This window comes from Mobula birostris, chromosome 5 (genome assembly GCF_030028105.1).
Source record: "Mobula birostris isolate sMobBir1 chromosome 5, sMobBir1.hap1, whole genome shotgun sequence".
Classification (NCBI taxonomy): Eukaryota; Metazoa; Chordata; class Chondrichthyes; order Myliobatiformes; family Myliobatidae; genus Mobula; species Mobula birostris.
Window position 1 is genome coordinate 162274025 of NC_092374.1, and position 25712 is coordinate 162299736.

General features: G+C 40.7%; 1 protein-coding gene across 1 annotated transcript in view; it reads left to right on the forward strand.

Moving 5' to 3' along the window:
- Positions 1–24987, forward strand: part of LOC140198407 (kelch-like protein 1) — a 231910-nt gene extending 206923 nt beyond the window's left edge. Inside the window, exons 7-9 of the mRNA XM_072259500.1 lie at positions 14913–15075; positions 19461–19673; positions 24807–24987. Coding sequence (XP_072115601.1) covers positions 14913–15075; positions 19461–19673; positions 24807–24987 — 557 coding nt within the window. The remainder of the gene's footprint in view (positions 1–14912; positions 15076–19460; positions 19674–24806) is intronic.
- The last annotated feature ends 725 nt before the right edge of the window (positions 24988–25712 follow it).

The following is a 25712-nucleotide window of genomic DNA, read 5'->3' on the forward strand; positions in this document are numbered from 1 at the left end:
TCATATCCCCTTCCCCCATACACCTGGCCTTCACCTATCATCTTCTAGCTTGTCCTCCTTCCTCCCTTCCCCCCCTGCTTTCTTATTCTGGCTCCCCCCTTCCTTTTCAGTCCTGATAAAGGATCTCGGCCTGAAACATCGACTCTTTATTATTTTGTTTGTGTTCACCACCAAATTTGGCTATTTTCCATATCATGATTTTGCATGAGAAAAAAAAAAAGAAATAAGAGGAGATAGGACTTATCGATTCACATAAGTCCAAGAGCAGGGCTGAGATGTTACTTTCTGCTATTAATAGCAGCATGCACCCAATGAATAGGCAGATCTCCCTCTCTTACTATAGCAGACAGGTACTCAGCTGTAACAGGACGTAACCAAGCAGATTTGTGGATTTGGATCAGTGATGGTGACAGATGATGGAGAACTTGAAGAGGTATAAGGTTACAAAGTATGTCATGCCCTTTTGCCTGTTTGGGACTTCCTAGAGATGATAATGGCTACCTCAGATAACTCCATGTTCCTGGCAGTGTTTATGCTCCCAGTCTGAGGAGAAGTCCAAAGAAGCATATTAAAACTACCCTTTACACACTGGACTGGCAACTTAGTATGGCAAATAATCTGCCTGGCACTGCAAGAATCTGCAGGGTTTCGGACAGGACTCAGCACACCATGGAAAGTAGCCTCCCTTCCATGGGCTCTGTCTATACTTCTCAGTGCCTCAGTAAAGCAGCCAACATAATAAAAGATTCGATCCACCCTGGACATTATCTTTTCCCCCTTTCCATCATCAAGCAGAAGAGCACCAAAGCACATAACACCATGCTCAAGGACAGCTTCTACCCTGCTGGTATAAGGTTATGGAATGGTCCACTAGTATGTTAAGATCTACGTTTGACCTCACAATCTACCTCATCATGAGTTTTTCATATTATAAACACCAGAAACATAGGAGCAGAATTAGGCCATTAGGCCACCAAGTCTGCTCCGCCATTCCATCATGGCCGATTTATTATCGTTCTCCTGCCTCCTCACCATGACTTTTGACACCCTGACAAATCAAGAACCTATCAGCCTCCCCTTTAAATATACCCAATGACTTGGCCTCCACAGCTGTCTGTGGCAATGAATTCCGCCGATTTACTACTCTCTAGCTAAAGAGATTCCTGCTCATCTGTGTTCTAAATGGGCATCCCTGTATTTTGGGGATGTACCCTCTGGTCCCAGACTCCGCCACTATAGGAGACATCCTTTCCACATCCACTCTATCTAAGCCATTTAATATTTGAGAAATTATCCCCCCCCCCCCACCCCAGCAGTATCCATAGGGCTTTACTTGTTGCTGAGGAGAATGGCCACAGGGGAACCCTGTACTAACTGCTTACTCCTCTTACTTTGCCTGGTGGTCACCCATTATCTGACTGTACTGCACTTTCTCTGTAACACTTCATTCTGCATTCTGTTATTGTTTCCCTTGTTCAACCTCAGTGAACTGGTGGGATGAAATAATTTGGATGGATGGGATGCAAAGCAAACATTTTTTCACTGAAACTCAGTACATGTGCCAATAATAAGCCAAACACTGGACATTTTTGGGACACATTGTCCTTTCTGTTCACAGTGATCTGAATCTATTATTTGGCTCAATTATAGAATCCAGTCTTACTACATTTAACTGAAGGAATCTTCTGGATGCATTGACAGCCAAGCTAGTTTTGATTCCTTATTTTCATTTCATGTTTTCTAAATATTTGCAAATATTTTCATAAGTTTAGCTAATATTTCAAAAAAGTGCTTTTTCTTAATGAAACATTTTTCATGCCAATTATAATATGTTCTGAAAGTCAGAGACATTCAAAATTTAATGAGTGTTAACAGCCGGCAAAGCAAACACACACCGAGCTTTGGCAGCTATCCACAGGTGTCAGAAGTGATTGGCACAGAACTTCTGGATTACTCAGCCCGAAACACTGTTGTCCTGTTGACCATCTACAATAATCTCTGTTGTAAAAATGTATATATGTAATATTTCAAACACAAAGTTTCTTCATCAGAATGGCTCAAATTTAAACTCTTAATTCATATTTGTTAAATATTTAAAAAATGGTTGGCAGACAATAGATGTATTTGATAAATCCTGTGTGTGAGCTTCAAAGTTATATTTATAGTTGCTGTGGTACCATAGTATACAATACTAATGCATCATTATTGGGGACTCTGCTTTACTTTGCATTCTTACAAAATAGTCGTCATGAGGGTTATTGCTTTAGAATAACCCAAATGTAAATTCCTATTATCTGTTATTGCTCTTACTGCTTTTAGAAATGCATTCTACAATTTAATAATTGTTACTAGGAAATTCACTGACCATTTGACTTGTTGGTTGTGCAATATGACTGAAGGTTACTTGCACTAAATTCGGTCCTAGGTTCGGGTAAGGATTACACAGATCTACTTCTTAAGTAAATCAGTAAAATAATTGTCATTTTGCAAAAAGCTGCAAATTATGTTTATGCCAGTCCTTAAAAGGAGTCCTCCTTTGCTCGTATTAAAGTATAATTGAGGAATAAAGGTAACATTAACTTTCCAATCACAACCTGAAATTTCAATTATAAAAAACACATTTTTGTTCATTAATGTTCAAGTTAATCAGAAACATGCATTTTGATCATAACCTATTTTTTTATCTAAGTGAACATTTAAAACAATGTATGGTGGGATATTTCTGAGGTTCAAGATTATGATAGTGCTTTGATAGTTTATTGCTTGGTTTATTGATAGTCAGGGTGTGTTACAATTATTGAATATACAGTTCTAAGTGGAAATCAGAAGTGCTAGAAATCTATAACAAAACAAAAAATTCTGGAAACACTCATCATCTGTGGAAAAAGAAATAGAATTTCTTTTCAGATCAAAAATAATCTGTCAGACTGAAAAGTCTATAAGTATCTTTCTCTTTCCACAGATGCAGCCTGACAAACTGAGTATTTTCCTGCATCTCCTTTCTGTTGGCCCAAGATTGAAACTGGTTAACCTAACAGATTCTAATTTGTTTTGTAACTCACACAAAAAATGCTGGTGAACGCGGCAGGCCAGGCAGCATCTATAGGAAGAGATACAGATGACGTTTCAGGCTGAGACCCTTCGTCAGGACTAACTGAAAGAAGAGATAGTAAGAGATTTGAAAGTGGGAGGAGGAGGGCGGGATCCAACATTATAGGAGAAGACAGGAGGGGGAGGGATGGAGCTAAGAGCTGGAAAGTTGATTGGCAAAAGGGACTTTTCCTTCGCTACATCGACAACTGCATTGGCACTGCTTCCTGCACCCATGCTGAGCTTGTTGACTTCATTAACTTTGCCTCCAACTTTCACCCTGCCCTCAAGTTTACCTGGTCTATTTCCAACACCTCCCTCCCCTTTCTTGATCTTTATGTCTCTATCTCTGGAGACAGCTTATCTACTGATGTCTACTATTCGAAGAAGGAAGTCTGAGAATCGGAGCGGGAGTGTGGAGGAAGCCATTTTTGAATTTTTCGTTTTTTTTTCCATCAGCGTTCAGAGAGGCGGGACTACACAGGCGTGTGACGTCGGGCAGTGAAGCGTGGAAGATTTAAAAGGAACAGAGCCTTATACAGCGGGCAGCGTCGTTTGTGGGTGGCAGAGTGAAGGCTTAAGGGCTTGAGCTCAATGGGCTTAGGCGGAAATGGGCAAGGCGGGGAAGGTTTGGTATTCATTTTTTGTTGTTATCTGAGGAGAGGGGCAGTATGAGTGTGAGGGAAGTTTGTTGTTCTTGGTGCCGGATGTGGGAGGCCCTGGAGTCTCCAAGCCTCCCGGACGTCCACATCTGCGCCAGGTGCGCTGAGATGCAGCTCCTAAGGGACTACGTTAGGGAACTGGAGCTGCAGCTCGATGACTTTTGTCTGCACAGGGAGAGTGAGGAGCTGATAGAGAGGTGTTACAGGCAGGTGGTCACACCAGGGCCACGGGAGGCTGACAAGTGGGGCATGGTTAGGAGGGGGAAGAGGAAGAGTCAGGTAATAGAGAGTACCCCGGTGGCTGTGCCCCTTGACAATAAGTAATTCTGTTTGAATACTGTTGGGAGGGACAGCTTACTTGAGGGAAGCGACAGTGGCTGTGCCTCCGGCACAGAGTCCGGCCCTGTGGCTCAGAAGGGTAGGGAAAGGAAGAGGAGGGCAGTTGTAATAGGGGACTCGATAGTAAGGGGGTCAGATAGGCGATTCTGTGGACGCAGTCCAGAGACCCGGATTGTAGTTTGCCTCCCTGGTGCCAGGGTCCAGGATATTTCTGATCGTGTCCAAGATATCCTGAAGTGGGAGGGTGAGGAGCCAGAGGTCGTGGTACACAAGGAAGGCAGTGCACCCGTGGCTGACAAGGGAAATTAGGGATAGTATCAATTCCAAAGAAGAAGCATACAAATTAACCAGAAAAAGTGGCTCACCTGAGGACTGGGAGAAATTCAGAGTTCAGCAGAGGAGGACAAAGGGCTTAGTTAGGAAGGGGAAAAAAGATTATGACAGAAAACTGGCAGGGAACATAAAAACTGACTGTAAAAGCTTTTATAGATATGTGAAAAGAAAAAGATTGGTTAAGACAAATGTAGGTCCCCTACAGACAGAAACAGCTGAATTGATTATGGGGGGCAAGGACATGGCAGACCAATTGAATAATTACTTTGCTTCTGTCTTCACTAAGGAGGACATAAATAATCTTCCGGAAATAGTAGGGGACAGAGGGTCCAGTGTGATGGAGGAACTAAGGGAAATACATGTTAGTAGGGAAGTGATGTTAGGTAAATTGAAGGGATTAAAGGCAGATAAATCCCTAGGGCCAGATGGTCTGCATCCCAGAGTGCTTAAGGAAGTAGCCCAAGAAATAGTGGATGCATTAGTGATAATTTTTCAAAACTCGTTAGATTCTGGACTAGTTCCTGAGGGTGGCTAATGTAACCCCACTTTTTAAAAAGGGAGGGAGAGAGAGATTGGGGAATTATAGACTGGTTAGCCTAACATCGGTGGTGGGGAAACTGCTAGAGTCAGTTATCAAAGATGTGATAACAGCACATTTGGAAAGCCGTGAAGTCAGTATGGATTTGTGAAAGGAAGATCATGTCTGACGAATCTCATAGAATTTTTTGAGGATGTAACTAGTAGAGTGGATAAGGGAGAACCAGTGGATGTGGTATATTTGGATTTTCAAAAGGCTTTTGACAAGGTCCCACACAGGAGATTAGTGTGCAAACTTAAAGCACATGGCATTGGGGGTAAGGTATTGATGTGGATAGAGAATTGGTTGGTAGACAGGAAGCAAAGAGTGGGAATAAACCGGACCTTTTCAGAATGGCAGGCAGTGACTAGTGGGGTACCGCAAGGCTCAGTGCTGGGACCCCAGTTGTTTTCAATATATATTAATGACTTGGATGAGGGAATTAAATGCAGCATGTCCAAGTTTGCGGATGACACGAAGCTGGGCGGCAGTGTTAGCTGTGAGGAGGATACTAAGAGGATGCAGGGTGACTTGGATAGGTTAGGTGAGTGGGCAAATTCATGGCAGATGCAATTTAATGTGGATAAATGTGAGGTTATCCACTTTGGTGGCAAAAACAGGAAAGCGGATTATTATCTGAATGGTGGCCGATTAGGAAAAGGGGAGGTGCAACAAGACCTGGGTGTCATTATACACCAGTCATTGAAAGTGGGCATGCAGATACAGCAGGCAGTGAAAAACGCGGATGGTTTGCTCGCATTCATAGCAAGAGAATTCGAGTACAGGAGCAGGGAGGTACTACTGTAGTTGTACAAGGCCTTGGTGAGACCACACCTGGCGTATTGTGTGCAGTTTTGGTCCCCTAATCTGAGGAAAGACATCCTTGCCATAGAGGGAGTACAAAGAAGGTTCACCAGATTGATTCCTGGGATGGCAGGACTTTCATATGATGAAAGACTGGATGAACTGGACTTATACTCGTTGGAATTTAGAAGATTGAGGGGGGATCTTATTGAAACATATAAAATCCTAAAGGGATTGGACAGGCTAGCTGCAGGAAGATTGTTCCCGATGTTGGGGAAATCCAGAACAATAGGTCACAATGTGAGGATAAAGGAGAAGCCTTTTAGGACTGACATTAGGAAAAACTTCTTCACACAGAGGGTTGTGAATCTGTGGAATTCTCTGCCACAGGAAACAGTTGAGGCCAGTTCATTGGCTATATTTAAGAGGGAGTTAGATTTGGCCCTTGTGGCTAAAGGGATCAGAGGGTATGGAGGGAAGGCTGGTACAGGGTTCTGAGTTGGATGATCAGCCATGATTGTACTGAATGGCGGTTCAGGCTTGAAGGACCGAATGGCCTACTCCTGCACCTATCTTCTATGTTCTATGTTTTATAAGCCTACGGACTCTCACAGCTACCTGGACTATTCCTCTTCCCACCCTGTCTCTTGCAAAAATGCCATCCCCTTCTCGCAATTCCTCTGTCTCCACCACATCTGTTGTGAGGATGAGGCTTTTCATTCCAGGATGAAGGAGATGTCCACCTTTTTTAGAGAAAGGGGCTTCCCTTCCTCCACTATCAACTCTGCTCTCAAACGCACCTCTCCCATTTCACGCACATCTGCTCTCACCCAATCCTTCCACCATCCCGCTAGGAATAGGGTTCCCCTTGTCCTCAACTACCACCCCACCAGGCTCCGGGTCCAACATATTATTCTCCATAACTTCTGCCACCTCCAACGGGATCCCACCACTAAGCACATCTTTCCCTCCCCCCCTCTATTCTGCTTTCTGCAGGGATCACTCCCTACGCGACTCCCTTGTCCATTCATCCCCTCTATCTCTTCCCACCGATCTCCCTCCCAGCACTTATCCTTGTAAGTGGAACAAGTGCTACACATGCCCTTACACTTCCTCCCTCACCACCATTCAGGGCCCCAGACATTCCTTCCAGGTGAGGCGACACTTCACCTGTCAGTCGGCTGGGGTGATATACTGCGCCCGGTGCTCCTGATGCAGCCTTCAATATATTAGCGAGACCCGACGCAGGCTGGGAGACCGTTTCGCTGAACACCTACGCTCTGTCCGCCAGGGAAAGCAGGATCTCCCAGTGGCCACACATTTTAATTCCACATCCCATTCCCATTCTGACATGTCTATCGACGGCCTCCTCTACTGTCAAGATGAAATTGCACACAGGTTAGAGGAACAACACATATTCCATCTGGGTAGCCTCCAACCTGATGGCATGAACACTGACTTCTCTAACTTCTGTTAATGCCCCACCTCCCCTTTGTATCCCTTAATTATTTATTTATTTATTTATTTATCTATCTATCTCCTTTCCCCCCCCCTTTTTTCCTGTCTTTTTTCTCCCTCTGTTCCTATCACTATAACTCCTTGCCCATCCTCTGGGTTCCCCCCCCTCCCCCTTTCTTTCTCCCCAGGCCTCCCGTCCCATGGTCCTCTCCCTTCTCCAGCCTCGTATCCCTTTTGCCAATCAACTTTCCAGCTCTTAGCTCCTTCCCTCCCACTCCTGTCTTCTCCTATCATTTTGGATCTCCCCACCCCCTCCCACTTTAAAATCTCTTACTATCTCTTCTTTCAGTTAGTCCTGACGTAGGGTCTCGGCCTGAAACGTCGACTGTACCTCTTCCTAGAGATGCTGCCCAGCCTGCTGCGTTCCACCAGCATTTTGTGTGTGTTGCTTGATTTTTCAGAGGCACCATCTTGGATTTTTTTGCCAGAGAAAGCAGGATCTCCCAGTGGCCACACATTTTAATTCCACGTCCCATTCCCATTCTGATATGTCTATCCACGGCCTCCTCTACTGTAAAGATGAAGCCACACTCAGGTTGGAGGAACAGCACCTTATATTCCATCTGAGTAGCCTCCAACCTGATGGCATGAACATTGATTTCTCGAACTTCTGTTAATGCCCCTCCTCCCCTTCTTACCCCCATCCCTTATTTATTTATTATTTTTTTATTTTTTCCCCTTTCTTTCTCTCTTTTTTTTCCCATCTATCCCACTCACTATATCTTCCTTTGGTGCTCCCCTCCCCCTTTCTTTCTCCCTAGGCCTCCCGTCCCGTGATCCTCTCCTTTCTTCAGCCTTGTATCCCTTTTTCCAATCAACTTTCCAGCTCTTGGCTCCATCCCTCCCCCTCCTGTCTTCTCCTATCATTTCAGATCTCCCCCTCCCCCTCCTCCTCCCACTTTCAAATCTCTTACTAGCTCTCCTTTCAGTTAGTCCTGACGAAGGGTCTCGGCCTGAAACGTCGACTGTACCTCTTCCTTGAGATGCTGCCTGGCCTTCTGCATTCACCAACATTTTTTTGTGTGTGTTGCTTGAATTTCCAGCATTTGCAGATTTCCTCGTGTTTGCTAATTTGTTTTGTGTTGCTTTGCTTCACATTAGAATTTGAGCCATTGCAGCTTGCAAGGAAATACGAATGAGTGGCATAAGTAACTTAGATGGCACATGATATTGTGGCCTCAATGCTGGAAATGGAACAGGTATTAAAAAAAAAACAAGGGAAACCTTACAGTTGCTGGGAATCCAAGCAACGTACACAAAATGCTGGATGAACTCAGTCAGCCAAACACCATCTATGGAAAAGAGTAAACCACTGACATTTCCGGCCAAGACCCTTCAACTCTCAGGGACGCACAAGTTAGTGATACCTGAAGTCCGTCTGTCCCTGGGGAAGGGACACACAGTATCCGTAGGTACAGTGGGGAATTTCCTGTGTGTTACAGATGTTATGTGTGTTTGAGATAGAAATGGCTGTATAATTCAAAACTTATTTATTTTAAATAGTGTGAATTGTGCAATATTGCAGAATTGCAGTAATAAGATGCTGTAATTAGTAAATAAACCTCCCTTGGAAAAGGAAAAAATAATTGGCCTCTTGAACAGACAACAAAATTTTGTTAAAAGTTCTGAAATCAAGTTTGTCTAGTTCATTTCATTTACTATTAATAACCATGTTTCAATCTTCCCCTGCAGAATCTCAAAAGAATCTCAAAAATTATTTGTATTTAACATTACTTACTAAATCTTATTCAATTAAGTGTTAGGAAAAAAAAAAAACTTGCCTTTTCTTGCAGATTTTCATCAGGTCCAAAAGGGCAACATCGCTGTTGGAGTAATTAGGTAATTAAGATATTATAGTGAGGTTGTAAAATGTTTCTGCTAGCCCTGAACGTCTAATGGAGATACAATTAATCATGCACAATCTTACCTGAAAAAGAATTAGAATCAATCCTGATTTATTATCACTAACTACCGTGATTTGAAACATGTTATTTTGTGGCAGCAGTACAGTGCAAAGGTATAAAATTACTATAAATTACATTAATAAATAAATGAACAGTGCTAAAATAAAGTGTGAAGGGATTTAAGACACTTATGATTTCATGTGATTGGTTCGGAGCAGTACATACAATTCGAATTCAAGATTGGTTGACCAATCCCTTGTGGAGAGCAAGTTTGTCTCTATAATGATAACATTAAGTCTGTGCAGAGAGACAGAGTGTAGTTATGTGCTGTTTGGTTTGATCAGAGTTCCCACCATCAAGCTGCTTATACAGTACATCAGATGGTTTTTGTGCATCAAGTGCCATGTTAGCTGAGTCCCATTCAATTAGATTCATCAAATTGTGGGACAAGATTAAGTGAAGTGGACTGATGAGGTCCTTGGCTTTTCACCTTGTATTTCCACCTGCAGCTTCAAACAGGTAGACGTGGGAGAGAAAAAAAGAAGAATCCCTTTCCAATATCCCACCATAAATAATTCAGCAAGCAAAGACTTTGGAAACCAATTAAATATAATAGAAAATTTCCTGCACATTTTGTAAGAATGGTTCCCTGAAGGCAAACACCGTAATTACAGGGAAAGGAAGGCTGACCTGAGAAGGGACTAGCTTTCCTTGTAGCCCTTTGTTTTTTGAAATAACATCATTTATCATTGTCGTAATGGCTTGATGGAAGCCCACATGGAGGGCATTCATTTTGACATTCTCTTATTAAATTTAGAACACATTGTCACTGATTGAGCAGAGACAACCAGGTCTCATTTTCCCTTTATATTCCACTGCTTTGTACCTAATACTGCAGTTTCAAAGCTAACTACCAATCTTGTACTTAATATACTCTATCACTGAAGCAATAAAATTTGAGACTTTATAGGACAGGGTTATGAGACTGGATTGTATAAGAACCTGACCTTTTTAATAAATAAAACAAGTTATCTATGGAAGAATATTTCACTGTGACACTGCAGTAATGAACTTCCTGCTTAGGTATTTGGCTGGATCTTGTGTTGCAGTATTGCATTGGTTTATTGAGTAATGATGGGCTGGATTGTCCTGGACTATTGCCCAAGCCCATTCTCTCACAGTAACCTAATCTGCATGAGGAAGGCTGGTTGAACTAACCTTTTGTAACTCAGAATCCACCTGTGAGAAGGAGCAGGCATAAGTGACAACTAGGTCTGAGCTGTCAGATCATGACATTCTCTCTCTGAATAGCCTGCAGAACCTTTGCAGCAACAAACTAGGTGCGAGAGCAACCCAAGCACTTGTGTGAGGAAAGGAATTGTCACTATTTTCACAGATAGTTATCATATCAATATTGATGAACGTGCAGGATCTGGACTGGCTACATAATGAATTGCACTGAGGACATCACTGAAACCATCATTGGGGACTTTCCTCGCCGCCCCCCCCCCCCCCGCCAACACACACACACACTTTCAGGACATATATCAGAAGCATTGCAAACACAGTGCCTCCAGCGTTGTCAAATACCCTTCGCACAATCTCTTTGACCTCCTGCTATAAGGTAGAAGGTGCCACAGTGTAAGAACCGGAACTGTCAGGCTGCGTAACAGCTTCTTTCCTCACCCTGCTGCCTCCTTGCACATATATTCAGTCTGTCTGAATGCCCTGCTGCTATACCAACAACCCCCACCCTCACCTCCACCACCCACCCTCTCATTCTGCACTGGTCACTTTTCATCTTTTATTGCTGTTGTTTCACATATTTCTACCTCTGCTTGTTTTATTTTAATAGTACCCGTAACATTATACTGTCATACATAAACATGCACCTCACACTTTATGTCAACCTGCAAGTCTTCAGGCCATGGCACTCAGGAACTTGTGCTAATATTATTTTGTGACTATAGGTGGTGGATTGTACCTATATGTGGTATCTGTCACTATATGTACTGTGTTTTGCACCCTGGCCCCAGAGGAATGATATTTTGTTTAGCTGTGTACATGTGTATGATTGAATAACAACAAACTTGACCTTGAACTTGAAATGGCGCTTGACCAACTGAGTCTCCCCGAGGCGCTATCTGTCGCTCCAGATTTCAGGATCAGCAGTCTCTTGTGTCCCCACAGACTTGCTGACAGCTTATCACTGTCAAGTCTTTGAGCAGTTTTGAAATGTATAAATAATTTAAATAGACTTAAATAATTTGAAAACTAAAGATTGGGTTTATCAAACTTGTCAAATAAAGTCTAATGGCATTTTTAAAAAAGAAAATCAGATGAAGTGAAATAAAAGAAAAAAACATTAGCACAGTTACCAGTACTTGGATTTTTGCAGGGCCATCAGCTGTGCCTAATTTCAGCTCTCTTTGGCTTGAAAGCAGGTGTCCAGATGTAAAATGTATTCTGCCCTCTGGCTTAGCATAATTGAGCTAGTTTCCATGGTGAGTGGGATGTCCAACGTATGAGAATTGAGAATCCAGCTCCAGCTCACTGCTGACCACTGTGACTTAAAGCATGACCATGTGAATCAGAGGCAAACTGAGCAGAGAGAAGAAAGCCAGCAGTTCTCAGGGAATGTGTAGAAGGGACAAACACAATCTGACCCAGTATTTTGGATGTACTCACTCAGGGCTGACAGAACTATTTTGACCAAGCTTTCAAATTGTCCCTATTCTGTCTTGCCATCATTTAATTGCAAAAGCCTTTAAGGCAAAAATCAAGCTATATGTACAGTTTTTCATCATTTACTTGCTTATAGTTTATGTTGGATCTCAGCAACATTTGATTACCGCTTTTTGCAATGTTATTGCTGCTAGGCAAATGGATCACATTAATTTGGATTAACTTTTTACAAATGAAAAATATCATCATAGTTTGATCTGTGTAGTCATGATATACGCTATCAATATTCTTTCATTCATCATAATTATCTCACTCACAAGTTGTGTCTCAATGATAGTAATAGCTGTGTTTAGATTAACCTAAATTTTTTGGTGATCTCAGCCACAGTTGTGATAAACAAGTCTTTGCAACCCGCCCCCCACCCCCCGGCTACAAATCCAGCCTAGACCTGTGCAGTTGTAAGACCAAGCACAAACTGAGTAGTATGCTGAAGGTCATAAACTGTGCAGTAATCCAGAGAAGTGATGAAAATTCAGTCAGCAGTTACAGAAACTCAGTGGGGAAATCTGTGTGAAGAGATGAGATATTGCTGGAAGAAGAAAAGATGAATATTTTCCATACATAAAAAATAGTAGGGGAGAACAGAGAAACTTGTTTGGAGTCAAATCAAAATTAAACTACAGTGAGATTGAATTTCAGACATGTTCTGATCAATGGTCATATCCTGAAATCACTTGTATGGGTACATGGGTTGGAAATATTTAAAGGTGCATGGGAAGATTTATTCCTGTGGAATAATTGTTGTGTTGTTATTTTCCTGCTACATGTCTGTCAAGAAATGGTTTACACTTGAACTTTCTGCTGGTCCATCCTGCCAAAAAATGGAAGTTCACTACATGGCTTTTGGCACACTGTCAAGCCATGGAAACACAAAAGTTGGGATGTGATGTTGTACACAATGTTGAATTTTTGGAATATTTTGTTCAGTTCACGTTGCTATAGGAAAGATGCAATTAAGCTGGAAAGAGTACAAAGGAGATTTATGAGGATGTTGCTGGACTCAACGGACTGGGTTGTGGACAGAGGTTGGGCAGGCTGGGACCTTGTTCTTGGAATGTAGGAGACTGAGCAGTGACTTTATAGAGGTGTATGAAATCACAAGGGCTATAGATAAGGTGAAAGCATCTTTTTTCCAGTGATGGGGAAATCAAGTGCTAGAGAGCATAGGTTGCTGGGACTCAATAAGCTGAGACAGGTATATTAATAGCACTTGTATGGGTACATTGATTGGAAAGATTTAGAGGTACATGGGCTAAACGTGAGCAAATGGGAGTAGCTTAGATTGGAATTTCGGTTGGCATGGACTAGTTGGTCCAAAGGACTGTATGACTCTATGACTCTATAGCATGTTTTATTGGCATAACACTAAGCAGAATAGAGTCATAGAGTAGAGCACAGAAGCAGGCCCTTCAGCCTCTCTAGTCCATACTGAAACCATGTAAACTGCCTTTTCCCATTGACCTGCACTGGGACCATAGCCTTCCATACCTCTACCATCCATGTACCTATCCAAACCTCTCTTAAACATTGAAATTCAGCTTGCAGGCACCACTTGAGCTGGCAGCTCATCGCACAGCCCCACAACCTTATGAGTGAAGAACTTTCCCTTCATGTTTCCCTTAAACTTCTCACCTTTCACCCTTAAGCCATGACCTCTGGTTCTAGTCCCTCTCAACCTCAGAGGAAAAAGCCTCCTTATATTTACCCTCTTATTTTTGTATATCTCTGTCTAATCTCCTCTCAGGTTCTCCAGACCCAGCGACATCCTTGTAAAATTTCTTCTTACTCTTTCAACCTTGTTTACATTTTTCCTGTAGATAGGTGACCAAAACTGCACACACACTCCAAACTAGGCCTCACCAATGTCTTATATAACTTCAACATAACATTCCATCTCCTGTACTCAATACGTTGATATATGTAGGCCAATGTGCCAAAAGATTGGATCACGGTTATTAAGAAAAACAACCATCAAAAGTAAAAAAAGTCTCGATTAGAGGTAAATAAAATTACAAGGTTGCCCCACGTAACAAAAAAAAGGTTCAATTTTCACAGACATCCTTTTTGTCCATAGCATTGAAAGCCCATCAGAATGATAAGGAAGAGGAATCACTAAAAGTGAGGAGAGAGAGAGAAAAAGTTCTGGCATTTGTAGAAATGAATGCTTGTATATATATCGTACTTTTAAATTTGGTATTATTTAAATGTGTCCATAATTCAGGCCCTCGTAATCTGAAGATGGCCTGTAAAACCCAATTGGGATATGCTTAATCGAAATCTCACCCACATCAGACTAGTTTTATTTTTTTTCCCCTCACTCTGACCATCACTGGAATTAAAACAATCTTAAACACACTGCCTACCTGAGGTAATGCCAAGTTTCTTTTCCGGAGCTGTACTCAAGCAAAGAATACTGCACATGACAACCTGAATCCAAGTGTTTAATTGGAATATACACTCTAACTGAACCTAGTGAGTATAGTTCTATCCCTCTGGACTTGGTTAGGATTATGGAATGTACTGCACAGGCCAGAAAACTGAAATTAACATTAAATTTTGCTTAGACAGTATCTGTAGATAGGGATGCAAAATTAGTGAATACCCTTACTTCGAATGATCAATGATTTTTTTTTGAAGGGTGATTGCATTTGGTTTTAATAGTTTTTGCTTTTCGTCTCCCTGAGGTCACCAGCCTGCAGCATGAACTGTAGTTCTGTGTTCACAGGTGATATCTTGCCTGTTAAGCATCTTCTGCATCTTGCTTTGCAACAAAAAGGAATGGTGATTCAAACCAGTAAATAAGCTCCAAACAGTACTACTTCCCAAAACCTGAACACAGATGGACAGAGAACAACAGCCAACTACCTTTCACGATTGGCACAACCTGTGGCTCGTGATTCACTCCTGTCTGCTCCATTAACATCTTTCCATCTAATTCAGGTGTTGCTGTGTTAGAAGGACCAATGTATGCAGTAGGTGGCCATGATGGCTGGAGTTACCTAAATACTGTGGAACGGTGGGATCCACAAGCCTGCCAGTGGACCTTTGTGGCCAGCATGTCTGTTGCTCGAAGCACAGTGGGAGTGGCAGCATTAAATGGCAAGTGAGTAGAGAATATGCCTTTAAGAGTGTATTCTAGTTTGAATATATCACTATTGTACAAGCTGACTAATAAATGTACCAAATCAATACCACCATTGTGAAATTTAAAGAAAGTAGCAATGTAATTAACTCCATGTTCTATTAGAACAAGGCATTATGATACAGTGTACAATATATTGGTGAGGCTGTACTCGGAGTATTGAGTACAGTTTGGTTGATCTAGTATTGGAAAGACACCGTTAATCTAGAAAGAGTGAAAAGATGATATATGAGGATGTATAGGGAGAGGGTAATCACTTTGATCCTTGGAACATATGAGATTGAGGAATGATCTTCTAGAGGTGTATAAGATCATGAAGGGCATAGATAGGGTCATTACACACAGTTTTTATTCTCAAAGGAAGGGGAACTGAAAAGTTGAGGGCACGGGTTTATGTCAATAATTTGGACTATGGGATTAATGGGTTTGAGGCTAACTTTGCTGATGGTGCAAAGATAGGTGGAGGAGTGGGTAGTGTTGAGGAAACAGAGAGCCTGCGGAGAGACTTAGATAGTTTAGGGGAATGGGCAAAGAAGTGGCAAGTGAAATAACAATGTTGGAAAGTGTATGGTCATGACCTTTGGTGGAAGAAATAAATGGGCAGACTATTATTTAGATGGGGAGAGAATTCAAAATGTAGAGATGCAAAGGGACTGGAGAATCCTTGTGCAGAATACCCTAAAGGTTAATCTTCAGGTTGAGTTGGTGGTGAAGAAGGCAAATGCAATGTTGGCATTTATTTATAGAGGTCAAGAATATAAGAGCAAGGATGTGATGTTGATGCTCCATAAAGCACTCGTGAGACCACACTTGGAGTATTGTGTGCAGTTTTGGGCTCCTTATTTTAGAAAGGATATATTGACATTGGAGAGGGTTCAGAGATGATTCATGTGAATGATTCCAGGAATGAAAGGGTTATCGTATGAGGAACTTCTGGCAGCTCTCGGGCTGTATTCCCTAGAGTTCAGGAGATTGAGGGGGGATCTCATTGAAACATTCCGAATGTTAGAAGGCCTGAACAGATTAGATTTAGCAAAGTTACTTCCCATGGCAGGCGAGTCTAGTACAAAAGGGCACAACTTCAGGATTGAAGGACTTCCATTAGAACAAAGATGCAGAGAAATTACTTTTGTCAGAGGATGGTAAATCTGTGGAATTTTTGGCACGAGCAGCTGTGGAGGCCAAGTCATTGGGTGTATTTAAGGCAGAGATAGATAGGTTCTTGATTAGCCAGGGCATCAAAGAGTATGGGGAGAAGGTAGGGGAGTGGGGATGACTGGAAGAATTGGACCAGCCCTTGATTGAATAGTGGAGCAGACTCGATGGGCCAAAAGGCCTACTTCTGCTCCTACAGCTTATGGTCTTATGGTAGTAGGAAAAGGTTTAAAGGGGGTTTGAGAGGCAACTTCTTCATACAGAGGGTGGTCCAGATACGGAACGTGCTGCCCGAGAATGTGGTTGAGGCAGGTATAATAACAACGTTTACAAGACATTTGGATAGGTACATGGTTAGAGGGATATAATGGTCAAGTGAAGTGAAGTAGAACGAGATTGGTGGATGCTATGGATGGCATGGATGAGGTTGGCCAAAGGGCCTATTTTCATGTTGTATTACTCTTTGATGTTATAAGGACATGCTTAACTTATTGTATCAGCAACTCAATTCTCGCATCATTAATCATTAAAAGAATAAATCTGGAACTTTAAATGAAAAGTCTAGTTGTAACAATAGTCATTTTGTCATTTTGTTGTTAAAATCCTATCTAGTTTACTCATGGAAGGAAATCTGTAGTCCTTACCTGGCGTGACATTTATATGACTCCCAGACCATCAGTCAGGTTAACTCTTAACTGCCGCTTCAGTTCCAAGATAATTAGGGAAGGACAATAAACACAGGCAGACTCAATGACATCTGTAGCCTATGAAGAAATAAATATAAAAGAAAGTTCAGTGGATGGTGGCAATACATATTGATCAAAGATCTCCAAAACATCCTTCTTGTCATAATCCAATAAATATAGAGAAATAGACCAAATAGTAACTCACTCAGTCATTGGCACCTCCCAATCTAATAAATCCATCCTGCAAGTAAGAATAGCGCACCATTTCTGGGTTCATAGCCAAGTCACGCAATATCCCAACTTGGAAGTAGAGAATATTGTCCTCCCTACTTACCACCATGACTTTAATACCCACCAAGACTGAAATATCCCAAGAAGATAGTTCACCATCAGCAAGGGTAAGTACGGATGGGCAATAAATGCTGGGATTTTCAATACTACCCACATCCCAAAAAATACTAGGTGAGAAATGAAAAAGAAACAGTTGGCATTCAATTATTCATGGCCATAGAGTAATAGATAAATACAGCATGGAAACAGACTGTTCGGCTCACTGAGTTCATGTTGTCTATCAACCACTCAATCACACTAATCATACATTAATCCCATTTTTGGGTGCATTTTCCCCACGTTCTCGTCAACTCCTCCAAGATTCTACCACTCCTCTATTCACTAGAGACAGTTTACAGGGGCCAATTAGTTTACTAAACCACACGTCTTTGGGATGTGGAGGAAAAGTGGAACACCCAGAGGATACACTTAACAAGAAGAAATTGCAAACTCCACATAGGCAGCACTTGAGGTCAGCACTAAACTCAGGTCTCTGAGGCAGCAGCTCTATTGTATGAGCTACGCCATCTAAGTAGTGCAGGAAAACAGCATCCTTGGCCCAAAGCAACCCATGGTACATATCCTGCCACATTAGACAAACAGGGTCATGGGATTAAATCCATGCATAAAGAGACAATGAAGAAGGTACGTAGATGGTTGACAAGAATGTAACAGAATGGAGAAGCTGATCAGGGTTTCTTTACTCTTGATAAGGTAAGGCAGGGAAGACCTAATGGAGATTATCAAAGTTGGAAGAGAACATTAAAATGGAAAGATGTGAGAAAGTGTTTAAATTCAAATCCAAAGACTATACAAGTAAGACAATCCCCTCCAAAATCTATTATAAATTACTGGGGGTGGTGAGACGTGGAACTGTCACTACAGGGAGCAGTTGTGGTGAATTGAGTGAGAAGATATAAAGCTACCTTAAAATGAAAGATATGTAATAGATTTAGAGGTTTGTTTAATGTTTTCAGTTAATGAAAAGTAATTTAGAATTTTAACTGAGTATTTTATTTAAATTTTAAATTTTGAAATTCTATTTTTAATTAAGTATTTCTGACTATAAGGAACATTTAGATCAGTTTAATATATTCACCAGCTGGCTAAACCGTTGTAAGGCTTTACCAGCTGTCAATAGATTCCAGAGGGAGTCGGTGGTTGTGGTGGGTTCTGGCTCATTCTCCTTATGCCATTATGTTGTCTAAAGCCCTATCAATGCTTAGAGCCTCATTACTCAGTCCTGATATGCTCTGAACAAACAAGACTGATCTGCAATCAGGCATCATAAGTTCAAGATGGTGAATAAGGTAGAGGGCAAACCACTGTAAGTAAAAATACAGGCCAATAATATATATAAACAAAAACTTTCACAAACATTGTAGCTAGCAATTCTTAACAGTTCTGGGAAGCAGTCAGATTCAGTGTCAAGGTGAATTTTTAGAGGTTGATTTTAGAATAAAATTTTATGTCTTTCATTAGCACTGCTCAGAATGTTAATACATTCAGGAGCTCAATAGATAATAATTGTGCATTTTCAAAAGGAAGAAACAAACCAAGTGATTAATTCAATAAATAACCAGCAGTAGTTTAAAAAGGTCTTAATTACCTTCTCATTTTTAAATGAGAAGGTCATTTAATAAGGTGTTCAATGAGAGTAACATGTACTCAATTGTAAATGGCTTAGTAATATTGAGGATAAAGTTTATGACAATTAGAGTATTTTCAGTAGGTTGTTATCTTCTGAAATCCACTAGTGTTAGAAGTTAAATTGATTCCTGGGATCAAAAGTATTGCCTTATGGTCATAGGTTGGGTTAATTGGGCTGATAACCTCTGGATTTTGGGTGATCTTGATAAAGCATGAATCTGAAGGGCTTGACAAAATGTAAAGTGAGACAATGCAACCTCTGCTTGAAGAAGGCCACAACTAGTAGATCTAGTCTCATGAGAAAGGGACACCTACTTCAGACACAGACATGGAGGAACTTAAGAGTTAATAGATTTAGAGTCAGGCTAATAGACTCAGGGTTAATAGATTCAGAGACAGGCTAATGGCATAATTCTTTCAAAGAGCTGTCAAAACAATAGTAAGGTTCTACTACCTGTGATTTTTGTATCAGCATTACCAATGCAATAATGTAGATTTACTGAGCATCTTTTACTTTGTCAACAGGTTGTATGCTGTAGGGGGTCGAGATGGAAGTGCTTGCCTCAAATCTATTGAGTGCTATGATCCACACACCAATAAATGGAGTATGTGTACACCCATGTCCAAGAGAAGAGGAGGCGTGGGTGTGGCAACATGCGATGGTTTTCTTTATGCAGTTGGAGGCCATGATGCTCCTGCTTCAAACCACTGCTCTCGGCTTTCGGACTGTGTAGAGAGGTGAAAGACTGAAATAAAATTGTGATATGTTATAGAACATAGAACAGTACAGCACCGTACTTTTGTCCATGATATTATCCCGGCCTTTTAACCTAATCCATGATCAACCTAAACCTTCCCTCCTGCATAGACAATAACCCTCCATTTTCCTTCATGCATGTGCTTATCTAAGAACCTCTTAAATGTCCCTAATGTATCCGCCATTATCACATTCCCTTTCAGTGCCGTCCAAGCATTTAGCACTCTCTTTGTGAACATACCCACCTCTGATGTTCCCCTTTCCTCCAGCCACCTTAAAAGGATATCCTCCAATATCAGCCATTGTCACCCTGAGAAAAAGGTGCTGGCTCTCCACTCTATCTTATACCTCTTATAATCTTATATGGCTCTACCAGCTTACTTCTCACCGTCCTTTGCTCCAGAGAAAAGCGTTAGCTCGCTCAACTAAATGTTAAAAATATGGTAAAACAGATATGATGGATGAAATTCTCATTCCTGTCCTCATGGTTGCATGAGCCAGAGCCCTTTGAAGCATTACGGCAACATTCATCTTTATGCAGTAGGTAAGTCTTTGGTCTGCAGAGTGACCAGTCTTCCTTGTATATGGTCAGTATGAACTATTTGTTTTTTTTTTAAGTGCTCCTGTCCCTAGTTCAGCAACTAACTAATTGAGAGTATAATCCAGGTATCAGAAAGTGGGCACTTCATTTAACAGCTTCTGAGGTAGAACATACACCAGCACATCTTTCAGTAGGAGTAAACTTAACACTCTCCTGCAAAAAGACACAATTCAGGGACTATCAACAGATTTGTTTTTTTACAAAGCACTGACTAATCATGTATATTATACACTATGTGATACAATCAGAATACATATTAGACCTTGTACCCTAATTCAAGATAGTTTAATGTCATTTCCAGTGTAGAAGTGTAGAGGAGAACAAAATAATTTTTACCCCAGATCAGATGTAGCACAAAAAGAACACAATAAGATGAAGAACACAATGTAGCTTATATACAGTGCATAGTTTGATTGTATGTCAATAAAATGACACTAGGCACAGGAGTGTCTGTACATAATGTGACCGACAGTAAATTATAAAGTAGTGATGGTGTGGGGTATGGAAAGGTTCATTAGTGGATGTGTTGATCAGCCTTACTGCTTGAGGAAAGTAACCGTTTTTGGGTCTGGTGGTCCTGGCATGGATGCTACAAAGACTCGTCCCAGATGGGAGTGGGACAATTAGTTTATGAGCAGGGTGGGTGGGATCATTCATGATGTTACTGGCCCAGTCTAGAAAATAAAGGTAGAATGTTTTCATGCATGTAATTGCAATTGAGTTTGGTTACGTCTCCAGAAGAGGTAAAAATTTTGTTTTATAAGAAACTTTTTGTTTCATAAGATAAACACACAACTATCATTTCTTTAGACTTTAATTATTAATGAAAATTGAATGCAAGTTGCATCACTGAGAAGCCAACACCAGATAACACTCTGCCCAATAGAAACATAATATGAACGTATTTCTAGATACAGAGATGTATCTACAAACCCCATTTCCAGAAAAGTTGGGATATTTTTCAAAATGCAATAAAAACAAAAATCTGTGATATGTTAATTCACGTGAACCTTTATTTAACTGACAAAAGTACAAAGAAAAGATTTTCAATAGTTTTACTGACCAACTTAATTGTATTTTGTAAATATACACAAATTTAGAATTTGATGGCTGCAACACACTCAACAAAAGTTAGGACAGACTCCTTTGTGCCAAAATTCGTGAGAGAATTGTTAGTTCAAAAGGAATATTTCTCAATGCAAGATTGCAGAGAATTTAGGTCTTTCAACATCTACAGTACATAATATTGTGAAAAGATTCAGAGAATTCAGAGACATCTCAGTGCGTAAAGGGCAAGGTCGGAAACCACTGCTGAATGCATGTGATCTTCGAGCCCTCAGGCGGCATTGCCTAAGAAACCGTCATGCTACTGTGACAATTATAGCCACTTGGGCTCGGGAATACTTCAGGAAACCATTGTCACTCAACACAGTCCGTCGCTGCATCCAGAAATGCAACTTGAAACTGTATTACACAAGGAGGAAGCCATACATCAACTCGATGCAGAAACGCCGGCGAGTTCTCTGGGCCTGAGCTCATCTCAGCTGGACCGAAAGACTATGGTACCATGTGCTGTGGTCAGATGAGTCCATATTTCGGCTAGTCTTCGGAAAAAACGGGCGTCGAGTTCTCCGTGCCAAAGATGAAAACGATTGTTAGCAGTGAAAGGTGCAAAAGCCAGCATCTGTGATGGTATGGGGGTGCACCAGTGCCCACGGCATGGGTGAGTTGCATGTATGTGAAGGTACCATTGACTCTGAGGTGTATATTAGGATTTTAGAGAGACCTATGTTACATCAAGGCGACGTCTCTTCCCGGGACGTCCATGCTTATTTCAGCAGGACAATGCCGGACCACATTCTGCATGGGCTACAACAGCGTGGCTTTGTAGACACAGAGTGCGTGTGCTTGACTGGCCTGCTGCCAGTCCAGATCTGTCTCCTATTGAAAATATATGGCGCATCATGAAGAGGAGCATCAGACAACGGAGACCACGGACTGTTGAGCAGCTGAAGTCTTAGATCAAGCAAGAATGGACAAAATTTCCAATTGCAAATCTACTACAATTAGTATCCTCATTTCCAAAACGATTAAAAAGTGTTATTAGAAGGAAAGGCGATGTAACACAATGGTAAACATGCCTCTGTCCCAACTTTTGTTGAGTGTGTTGCAGCTATCAAATTCTAAATTTGTGTATGTTTACAAAATACAATTAAGTTGGTCAGTAAAACTATTGAATTTTTTTTCTTTGTACTTTTGTCAGTTAAATAAAGGTTCACGTGAATTCACACACCACAGATTTTTGTTTTTATTGCATTTTGGAAAATATCCCAACTTTTCTGGAAATGGGGTTTGTATTTTTGACGCTTAAATCTACATCACATTACTGGCATGTACTATTAAGTAAAGAGTGCCTGATGACTTGGAGCTAGTTGAACCAATTAGAGTAAGTAAACATATATTTGGAAAGAACACATTTTATCCTTGAGGACCTAGGCAATACCAATAGATACACTTTATATCGACCTCCTGGATGCATCCGGTGTGCTGCCACACAAGAAACTATTGAATCTAGTTAAAGTGCAGAGAATAGAAGGAAAATGGTTGATCCAGGCAAGAGATCTATTAGATATAGGTGACAAATTGAGTGAATTAAATCTGTGCCAGCTGGATTTTAAAACATAATCGTGAGGTGATCAATGTGGAGCCATAAAAGACACCAGGTATTTTGAAAATGAAAAACATTTCTCAGACTATGAAGAAAATTTGCAGTTCATTTACTGACTTCCACAGTCAGCTTAACAAAAAAAAAGCCAATGTAATGCAACACACACAAAATGCTGGAGGAACTCAATAGGTCAGGCAGCAGCTATGGAAATGAATAATCAATGTTTCAGGCCAAGACCCTTCTTCAGGCTGAGAAGGAATGGGAAAGGTAGTGTAATATTGTCTTGTGACAACCTGAGACAAATTAGGGAAGAGCGATGTTTGCTGGAGCTTCATAGTTTTTTTACTTAGTGTCCGGAATGGTTCAGAACATAACATGTTTATGTCTTAAATTTAATAGAGGGATGTTATTCATTGTTACCAGTTTCTCCCAATCATTTGTTTATTTGGAGGAATGACATAAACTAGGCTTGAAATATAGGATGGAGACACAAGGGGCCAAAGATGTTGGCGTCTGGAGCAACATACAAAGTATTGGAGGAACTCAGGCAGCATCTATGGAGGGAAGTTGACAGTTGACATTTCGGGTAAAGATCCTGCATCTGGAGCAGAAACGCTCACCCTCTTGTCCCTTTCATTTTTTTTTCTCTCTTTGTTATCCACCATCACCTTTTGTCTATAACCTCTACCACCCTCACCATGACCATCACCCATACATTCCTCGCACTAGTTCCCCTCCTTTCCTCCTCCTTGTATCATTTCCACTCTACTCCCTCCCTCATCTGCCTATCAAACCCTCCACTGGATGTATCACCTGCAGCTCTTCCTCTACTACTTCCTTCCATATTTTTATACTGGCCAACTCCCCAATTTCTGGTCCCAAAATGTCAGCTTTCCATTTCCCTCCACAGATACAGTGTAATACGTTGAGTTCTTCGGAGGCACAAGTGATTCTGTAGATGCTGGGAATTTTGAGCAATGCGCGCAAAATACTGAGGGAACTCGGCAAATCAGATGTTTGATGATCATCATTGACTTGGTGGGTCAAAGGTCTTTCAATATTGTTCCACTCAGTGACTTTATGATCAAATGGAGATTTTTTTTTGTTTAAGGACAAAAAAATGCAAGTAGATGACATTAGGGTACCAACCTCCCATGAGCTAAATGAATAGTGGATCATAATCTTTGAGGCACATTTCTCTGCTGGTTGGAACAGCCAGTTACAGAAAGGGTTAGCATTAGAATGCTGCTTCCTTAAAATAATCTGTTGAGGTCTTTAGCCATTGAAGTACCAGTTTTAAGAAGTTGAGCTGCTTTGAGAAGGTATGCTGCAACTCATATCAATGGTTTAATTAACACAGAGTAGATATTCATGAATATTCAATAGAATTGTTCTCTATTCATGACACACAACATTTGTCCAGGCATTGTAAAACACCATTAAATGTATTCTAAAGCACTGCATGTTTCAAATTATAGTAAATTACTAATATAAGCTTCATCAATACCAACAAGTATGAATGGAATTTGAAATCATTCTGATCCAAATTTAACTTAACCTAGCTCTTGATAAATAAACCTAGCAAAAAAATTAGATTAGTTTAAAGATATTAGTTACTGTTGAAAATATCCTCTGTGTCTCCTTGAACATTGGGTTCCATGTTGAAATTTGTGTTAGGGCAAGATTGTACGTCCAGCAAAGACAACTGAGCTAAAGCATTTTTTTACCTCAAGCATACAAATGAAACATCAAGATGAATTAATGAACAAGCTGATTTAATCACTCAACTTCAAAATAGTAATAAGCTTTTCTACTTTTGATGTGTTTCTTCATGTTCATTTGTAGATATGATCCTAAGACTGATACTTGGACAATGATAGCTCCAGTGAGTGTCCCCCGTGATGCAGTTGGAGTCTGTCTGCTTGGAGATAGGCTATATGCAGTTGGCGGATATGATGGACAAACTTATCTAAACACGATGGAATCCTATGACCCTCAGACCAATGAATGGACACAGGTAACATAGATTTTTTTTTAATAGTCTTTAGGAGCCTTGGGATGGAAATTTATCTACAAATTTCATGGAAGCAAATATCATGAATAAATCATTGTTCAACAGGTTTATCAATATTTGAAGGGAATTTGCACGTCAATTAGCACCTTCATTTGATGGAATAGTACTGAAGTACTCAATGTTAGATGGTACCTATGTTTCTTTTTTAAAATATGGTTGTTTTGCTAATTATTTAATAATGTTCTTACAGTGTACCATTATCTGCACATTCTAGTGCATTTTTAGTTTGGTAACAATTTGACTGGAGTACAAAGAGAGTGTCACACTACTGTATTAGATGGAGGTGCAGGGTTCCAGGTGACATCTCTCTCAGGCGCAAATAAGAGATGCCATAGCAATACTTCTCTGAGGAGTGAATATTCATGACAACATTCATGCTTCAATCAACATTACAAAACAAAAATTACTGGTCTTTTAAAACACTAATGCTATGAGAGCTCGTTGTGCAGGACTGGGATGCTACAGGACAATTTCAACTACAAATAAACAAACATCATTGGCTGTAAAGTGACATGAGATGTTCTGGTAAGCATGTAATTCAGTAGAAGTCCTCTACTTCTTTTAAATCCATTAACATTGTCCATTCTTAAAGACTGAAATTGCAAATAAAAATAACATATTGCTACAATTTTTATTAATCTACTTTTTACAACTGGACTCTGAATTTACAAGTTACA